This window comes from Vitis vinifera, chromosome 18 (assembly GCF_030704535.1).
Source record: "Vitis vinifera cultivar Pinot Noir 40024 chromosome 18, ASM3070453v1".
NCBI lineage: Eukaryota > Viridiplantae > Streptophyta > Magnoliopsida > Vitales > Vitaceae > Vitis > Vitis vinifera.
This window is the reverse complement of record NC_081822.1, coordinates 9,577,852-9,587,072: the sequence shown is the minus strand read 5'-3', so window position 1 is coordinate 9,587,072 and position 9,221 is coordinate 9,577,852. Positions and strand designations below refer to the sequence as shown.

Sequence of the window (9,221 nt, the reverse complement as noted above, 5' to 3'; positions counted from 1 at the left end):
GCAATATGTAGGACTCAAAAACTTTGTTTCTAGCTTACCCCTACATTGTCCCATAAGAGTGTGGTTGTCTTCTGGCGCTGAAAACATGCATCTTGTGCTTACCCCTATATACACTGGTTAGAACTCAGGTCTTAGGTCAATTGTCGTAAGCAATACTCTTACAATCACTTTGGCTACCTGAATGAGTAGTACTACTGGCAGTTGGTAAAAACAGAGCCGTAATAGTACGGCAGTTGGTAAAATACCCCGAAGATGGTTTCTTTAAAAATTGGACGTGGAGTCGCTGATGCTAGAAATAATTGAGGTAGCAATTACTAAATGGAAAGGAGACCAAAGTAATTCCCAACTCTGAGTGCTTAAAATTTCATAAACTTCAAAATCCCTGCCTTAAAACTTGAGACTTCTGTTGTCTGCAAGCGTGAATTTGAGAGAAAATCCTCAAATTTCAATCGCTTGTACTCGTCGATCTACCATCATGAATCTCCATCTTGTGAAAATCCTAGCGTTGGTGGTAGAGTAAAAGGGAGAGTATATTTCAAAGTCATCTCTTGACCAACGAGTGTTTGAATATGTGCTATATTATACTCTCCTTGTTTTCCCACAATTATAGTGTTGTAAAGGAAGAGTTGTGCTGTTCATCTTCGCTTACATTTTTGTATAAACATTGGATTATATACATTGTTGGGACTCTGACTTGATTGCACATTAGAAAAGATTGCTTGCATATCATAAGGGAAGTCAGTTCTGGTTGCTAAGGACATTTTAATCTCCAAAATGAAATAAAATAAGCATTTCAAAGTTCAGAGGATGTTTCGTTTAATTTTTGAAAAGTGCAAATTTGGTTCTCCCAATAAGATAACATAAAACTAAAAACACGTATAATAGTGATTTTAAGAAGCATTTATAATATTTTTAAACTTAGAAAATTTTTATTATTAAAAATATTAAAAATATTTTCTAAAATTATTATCAAACACTCTAAGAACCTACTTGGTAGAGATTTTAGAAAACATTTTCAACTTTTTTAATACTTTAAAATTTTTATTATTCAAGTGTTAAAAAAAATAAAAACGTTTTCAAAATTCAGTATCAAACATACTTTAAGTGTGCTTTTGATAGTATTTCCACTCAAAATATTTTTAATGAAATTATTTTCTTTAAAAATATTTTTAAAAGAATCGTCTATCAAATGTTTTTCCAAAAAAATATTATAAGTGATTTTTAAACATTATAATTGATTTTTTAGGTTTTCAAAAATGTTTTTAAAATGTTGCTCAATACCCTATTTTTGCTTTAAAACAATTTTTAGGTTAAAAATGTTTCCTAAAATCACTATCAAATGTATTCTAATTCTATTAGCAAATTATGAACATTTAGATAAGTTCAAAATAGGGGTTAATTATCATTTTTTCATCATCGAGGTTAATGGTTCAGATTTGCTAATGACACTATGGTATTCTATTGTTTGGGATGGAAAACAAGAAGTAAATTGTAGCCTATCTAGATAGAAACAATGTTACAGTGTTGGGAATATCCATGTTCTGTAATTAACAGGGCAATACTAGATGTTTTGGTTTTGCAGGTGAAGAAAGATCTTTAGTACAATACCTACATAACACATTGAGATGTTCATCATTAAGGTGTAATTTTAGAAGACGTTTATGGGCATATGTTCTAAAATTTTTTGCCGGCTCATGCTTTATTGGATATTAAATTTTGGGTCGGTTGATTCACTTTGTTGGAAGCTGTGTGGTGAAGAAAGTCCATGGATTTAAAAGATGAGATCAATACATGGTTTAGATTGTGGCATTGGGTCTGAATTTTACTATTGTATGGTGTTTGTTTCATTTCGATAGTAGTTATACATATGCACACACATTTCCTCCAACAATGATATGGTAGCAATGCTTCAAAATAATCACAAAAAATTGTTCAATTTTTTGAGCCCTGACCTAACATTTTTTTTTTAATGTAATTTTTTCACCATGTTATATCGTTTACATGCATTACGAGAGTGGGTAGCATCTTGAAATTTCACGATCATACAATTGAATCATAAAAAAACTTAAGTTTAAGCAAAGCAAATAATTTGAATTTGGTCCATGAATGTAAATTTTATGTGTACTTGGTGTGAATTCTTTATATAGTGCTACTAAAAACCTCATAATGGAAGACCTTGCTTAAGGGAAACTCATAAATCATTGTTCTAATTGCTAAAATCATTTTACAATTTATATCATTTGTATGGTTTGACCTTTATGCCTGTATACTTAACTGTAAATTCATTGTACAGTGGTATAGGATCCGTGAAACTCAGAATCAAAGTCTACATAGGGGTGTGTTAACCATCTTCTAGGAAAGTGCACGATTATATAACATAAGATAAATTTTTATTACAAAGCTGACTCCTAACATTGGGTTATTGGGTTTTTAAAATTTTAATTTAAAAGTTGACAAATGTGCCTTAGATTAATGTGTGCTTTAGGTAGGTGTAAGAAAATGATTTTAAACTCTTTGGTTAAGGGAAATAAGAGAGGGAGTACTTCAAAATTGCTAGTATTACACCACAAATGATAGTCATGTACAGTTAGACAATAGGAATTTTACACTAAGTTTAAATTGCTTGTACAATTTTTCATATTTTATATAAGCTTAGTGGAAGTGTGCAAAGGGGTATGTATTGAGAGAAACAAACAAAGTAAGATATTCAAAACTACAAAGGCTGCACTTCTACAACAATTGTACAAGTACATGCCCTCAGACTCTAGTCTCATAACAATATGTTCATATAAATGAAACAAAGAAAAATGTGATAATTATAGGTTTATATAAGACAATTTGATATAAGAATCAACTTTTATTAGTACTTCAGTAGCATCCATTATTAATCTAAAGACCAAGGTTACACACAAAAGCTTCAATCTTTAAGGTCCTACTCAATGTGACCATCATTGCCTACATATTTTGTAGTAACTTGCTACTTTCTTTTCTTACTTGTAAGGTGAAACCATGGTTAACAAATTTGCCATGCACTGAATAGACATTTGAAATTTTTAAGTACAAAGTTTCACTATTACAATAGCATTCTATTGTATTACCATGCTACGAAAATGGTCTTCCATGTTAATAAAAATTTAAAATGAACTTCTCAATTATGTATTTCATCTCCCCATAGTAGTGATGGTTTTACCATCTTACTAGTGTATGTCATAGTTAGGTTAAAACCAAACGTTAACCAAGTCATATTAACATATGAAACATGAATTTGCAACATATATGACCTTAAGTTAATATGTTAATTTATTTTATAAATTTACCCCCTTTTTTTAACTTTCAAACTCCAATTGATTGCTTTCAACTTATCATAGCTTCATCACATTTCATTAATAAATAAGGGTTATATCCAATGTCCTTATCAAGGTTATTAAGAAGGGAATGAAATAACCAAAACTTTACACATAAAATCATAAATAACTAAAAATATCAATGAGATGCATATAATCAAAATTATCCATGCTTATGTCAAATACTAGTACTTGGAAATTATTTGCAATGGATAAACTTCAATGAAAAATTTCTCAACAAATAGCATAAACCCATTCATGTTCTTGCATTAAAACAAGTACTTAGATATATTAATGAATTTATTTCCCAAAAAGTTTAGGTTTCAATTTTGTATGGTGGAAATCCGTGGATTCACAATTGTATTTCATTGTCTCCTTATAACTCTTTATTTGTTATTATTTCTAAAATTATCATTTTGAAATATAGTAACAAATTATAAATGATTTTTTTAGTATCAGGAATTTAATTTGAAAAAAAAAGAACACATCTTAACAAAGTGAAAAAACTATATTCAATATCACCAACTAAGAATCATACGTATATCATTATTATCTCATTTAAAATCATACATCATACCTATTAGAATAAAACTCTTAAAAATATAACATAATATAATAAATTTAAAATTCATTATTTATTTATAATAATGAGGCATGCTTGTAGTACTCTCAGATGCCCTAAGTCATTCAATTCATGAGAATTTAATATTCTAAGGGATTTGTTTAAGGATTTACATTTCAAAATTTATTATTATTTTTCTTCACTTTCTCTCATCTCTCCGTGTGCTCCACCTTTCCTAAAATGACATCTCGCAATTGACATGACCAACTTCCTCTTATAAAAAAATTAAGTATAAATAAATATAATTCATTTAATAATTATTCAACTTTTCTTGACACAAAGATAACTTGTTTATTATAGGGATAATATGACATGATTTATGTAGCCTATTTCATAAATATGTTGAATTAAGTTAAGTTAAATTATATTAAATTAATATAAAATCTAAGTATATTGTCTAAACTTGATGATGACCCTCTTAAAATTATAATTCATTTGATTTATTCAAGACGTTAATTTTATATGAATTATAAACTAACTTATTTTAAAAATAATTCCAAAAAGATAGTAAACTAATTTTATTTATTAATAATAAAACAATATTATTAAAACTTATAATCATTCGAATAAGCATATCATACATAAGTTAGAAGGTTTTTAGCAAAGCTTTAAAATGAAAACCTGCTTAGTAAGCTATGATATTTTACGGGTGACAAACACCTACTCCTATCAAAATGACAAATAGTAAGTTCCAATCGAAGAAGCGAACCCTCTTAGAGAAAGCCATTTGTGTGCTAGCCCCTCACTTGGTAAAGCTTGGAAGAAAGTTTCAACCAAAATATAATTCATTTAATAACGGATTAACATGCGGTCAACTCCAACCAAGAATTACCACCACTAATAATTATAGTTACATAAATCGAATACTAACGGACTAAAATTGTTTGAGTCTGACTAAAGCTTACTAAATCCAACCAGTCCTGCAAATTTGGTCCACGAGCTGAACTCAGAAGAAGTGGGTGGTTGTCTTGCTTGCCAATTCCGATGATACCCATATTTAATTGAATAAGACGCAAGTAACGGTAGGGTTTGGAGTCAGGACAAGGTTTTCTTAATCTTTTCTAAGCTCCATTTTCAGCTTCATTCCTTATTAGATCGGCAAAACTTCAATCCCCCAATGGTCAGGTCATGTCTCATCAAGAACTTTGATTGGTTCTACCCATTCAACCAGCAAAAGGGATGCTACTCCTGCTCAACCACTGGCCAATATTAATATGAGTGATATTATTGATTTTTAGAGGTCAGGAGATTTTATATTGGGAAATCCTTGAACTCATCCAAATTTTTTTTTAGGCACATGTACCATTTGACTTTTCAACAACCTGGGTGGCTGGTGTATGCACTTACGTCACTGAGTACCTCACCTTGTAATCCTTTTTGTTGTTTTTCCAAAACTACCCCTTCCTTTTTATCATTCTCCTAAACATCCTTCTTCTGCACCGAACGGAGAACTCTCTGCGGTTCAAAAACTTTAGGTGAAGTCGCCCAAAAGCGAAACTTAATCCATAAGGCTTTTCAGCATTTGCCCACTTGTGGGGCTACTGATGTCTTTTCAGCATCTGCATCTTCCTAGTTTCCCTGAATGGAAACAGATCGAAGGAAGGACGAAGGTTGGAGGAAAGGTTCTCGCTGGGTCAAAGTCAAATAAATTGATTAAATAGAGTCAAATTACGATGGCATCCTTTTTAGAATGACCAGATTGCCCTTCCCCCTTTCTTCAATTCTTCGCCTGCCATCCTCGCCCTCCATGGAAGGCAATCTCCTTGACCGAATAATGCAAGCCCGAAACAAATTATATTTTTATTTTTAAAATAAGAAATAGATAATTAAATGAAACATCTACCAAAATATGTCTATTCGATGTTAATGGAGTTTCCTTGGAGTCGAAAATGTGAAGGATGGTGGCATTTTCAGAATTATGTGAAGAGTAGAGGGCATTTTAGGTACAAGGATGTAGCCGCCTTCCCTTAAAAGGCCCTCTTGCGTTTTCTTGGGTTTTCGCCTCTCGTTCCAAACATTTTGCTCTCTGATCTGAGCCTCGCTTTCTCCGCGGGGAGCTTGGGAACTAACCCTAGCTTTTCCATCTCCTCTGGTATCTTCTGATCTGCTCATCCGCTCCTTGATTTTCTCCTAGATTTTGCTTCCGATACCATTACGGCTCTTTGTTTAGGTTTCAATTCGACCATTTAGTTTCCGATTTACTGATTGGTTAGCGAGAAATGGTACTTCTTGGATTGTAGGGTTTCTTATATCTGAATCGCCGGTCACCGTAACCACTCTGTACCAGATCTTTATCTTGTTAATCAGGATTGCAAATATGGCGATTAAACTCACCGTCACCTATTCCGGCTATGTCGCTCAAAACCTAGCGTCATCGGCCGGAATTAGGGTTGGCAATTGTCGTTCTATTCATGAATGCTGGGTCCGATCTCGGTTCTTCTGCCCCAGTCAGAAGCCTGAGGTCGATTCTCCTGTTCCGTCAAGGGCTTACCAGGCTGATTATCGGAGGCCTAAGGCGAATTGTTGGGCCAAGGTATCGACGTCGGCCTATAGCACTCTCGCTGGGGAAGTTTTTGGTGATAGTTGTAGAAACCCTCTAATCGTGGGTTTGATTTCGCTGATGAAGTCTTCGACTGGCGTTTCTGAATCTAGTGTGGGGGTTTTTGGGGTTTCGCCCTTAAAAGCCACTTCGATCCTTCCGTTTTTGCCAGGATCGAAGTGGCTTCCCTGTAATGAGCCGATTCAGGGTTCTGTTGGTGATGAAGTGGATAAGGGCGGAACACAATGTTGCGATGTCGAAGTTATTTCGAAGCCCCTTGATCGGAAGGTGCTGGAAAGGAGCAATTGGCTCTCCAAATTACTGAATTGCTGTTCAGAGGATGCCAGGGCTGTTTTTACGGCGGTGACTGTTAGTTTACTTTTTCGGTCGCCCTTGGCTGAACCAAGATCAATTCCGTCCGCGTCCATGTATCCCACTCTGGATGTGGGTGACCGCATATTAGCGGAGAAGGTAAAAAATCTTGTCTATTATTGTCTGATCTTTTAATTCCAATATACATTACTATGTATTCCTTATATTTTGAGGAATAAGGAAGTAGGTAGAGTAGCTGTTGAAGTAAACATTTTTTAGCTTCTTCTGTATAATAAAGATTACTCAATTTTATTTTATTTTTAAATTATAATTTAGGAGGGTGAATTATTTGGTATGACGGGGGAAACTTGAAACCTATTTAGACAGAATCTTGTGCTGACTTCTGATACCTATAGCTAAATGAAACTTTTGGACATGATGCAGCTTCATTTTCTTAAGATTGAAAATCAAAACCGTCTTGCACAAACCAGGATCCCAAACTATGCTGTTTTGCAAAATGTAATCAGAACCCAAATTTTTTATATGGAACTTGGGGAAAAAAAAAACCAATTCTCAAGCACATGACATGAAGTTATCAGGTGTCCTTTCAAGATTTTAGACAATCCTTACCCTTAACCCATGCCTTTTCCTTGAAAGGTGATTGTAGCCGTTTGGTGAGGTTGTTGTTTCTTATAGTGTTTCATTGTTTAAGATTACACCCTTTGAATGGATGCAGACTGTCATGTTGGAACTTATGGAAATAGCCGGCTGATTTTTTTTTGAAATATTTGGTTAAAAGGGATGAAATAATCCTCAAATTATGAATCTAACCCTTCTCATGTTTTTCTTGAAAAGTACCCCATTTTTTTTATGCAAATTTCTTTTATCATTTCAAGTATTTACATGAAGGTAAAGAGATGATTATTTTTACAAGAAAATAATGAGGGCATTGTTATCCACATGAGGTCAAAAAGGGTGGGAGGTCAAATTTCAAAAATTGGGTTTTCAAAAGCCCTTTTAATCAAATAACCCTTTTTTTCTCTCTGCATTATTTCTCAGGTTTCATACGTCTTCAGAAATCCTGAAGTCTCAGATATAGTGATATTTAAGGTGCCTCCAATACTCCAGGTAGGATTTGGATATTATTCTAAAGTCCATGGTTGTGATAATAAGTATGTTAAAACTGGCAGGGGATGCTGAATTTTTTATTATTTTGCTTTGTCCGCAGGAAATTGGTTATAGCGCTGGAGATGTATTCATAAAAAGAATTGTTGCAAAAGCTGGGGACTATGTTGAAGTAAGCTCTCATCCAAGTAATTCCTTTTTTTCTAGAAGAAAGAAAGAAAGTACCAAAAAAAAAAAAGATAACCCCTCTGTTCTGTATGTCACCTCTGATATCTTGTATCTGCCCTGGTTTTGGTGCATAGGTTTCTGAAGGGAAATTGATGGTAAATGGTGTTGCACAAGAGGAAGATTTCATTTTGGAGCCTCTTGCTTATAATATGGATCCAGTGGTAATATATCATTACTGCTTCTCAGTCATTTGATTTAACTGCATATTGGTGTTGATCTGTAATCATTTTCTTATGTGTCAAAAATATAGACCTTACTAATGGGTTGTGCTTCATTTGGCTTTCTTTTTTGCAGCTTGTGCCTGAAGGATATGTCTTTGTGTTGGGAGACAATCGTAATAACAGTTTTGACTCCCATAATTGGTAAATCTAAAACCCATATATACTGTCTGTTATTTATAGCATTTGGTTAATAAGAACCATTTCATCTGGTGTCTACTTTTTGATGCCTATCTGGTCAAATGCCCAGATCCGGTTGTATTGAGATCCATCCACTGGGAAAAATGGTTGAAGATCAACAAGTTTTTAGTGGATGTTGGTTTAATCTCCTATGCATGTTTTTGGAAGTAGTTGTCTTACATGTTACTATGGTTGCCTTGTTTCAGGGGTCCTCTTCCAATAAAAAACATTGTTGGTAGATCAGTTCTTCGGTATTGGCCCCCCTCCAAAGTATCGGACACTATTTATGAACCAGAAGCTCGGAAGACTGCTATGGCAATTTCTTGACCCATTTTATTCCTCTCTAAATGGATAAACTTGGTGCATGGGAATTATGATTTTATAAATTATTTTCTCACTCCCTCGGCAACTTGTGAATATTATTCTGCCCTTTTTTTATTTTTTTATTTTTGTAATGTTTTGTGCATGCTTATTTTTGGATGTTGTTCAAATGGATCATCATGTTCCATCCGTGTGTATCTTTATTGATGGCCCAACTCAAGGCAAGTGATACATTCTTTGTGTACTGCCATGTTAAAACATTTTTCGACTGTGGAGTGGGAAAAGAGGAGAAAAAAAAAAGGGACAAGATATCGTGTCCTGTTTCCTGTAAA

At 33.6% G+C, this 9,221-nt stretch overlaps 1 protein-coding gene across 1 annotated transcript; it reads left to right on the top strand.

Moving 5' to 3' along the window:
- The first annotated feature begins 5,800 nt into the window (after window positions 1-5,800).
- Window positions 5,801-9,221, top strand: LOC100243802 (probable thylakoidal processing peptidase 2, chloroplastic-like). The gene is made up of 6 exons (XM_002284084.4): window positions 5,801-6,976; window positions 7,877-7,945; window positions 8,046-8,114; window positions 8,245-8,331; window positions 8,465-8,532; window positions 8,775-9,221. Exons 1-6 carry the CDS (start codon window positions 6,284-6,286, stop codon window positions 8,893-8,895), a joined length of 1,107 nt encoding a protein of 368 aa, XP_002284120.1. The 5' UTR covers window positions 5,801-6,283; the 3' UTR covers window positions 8,896-9,221.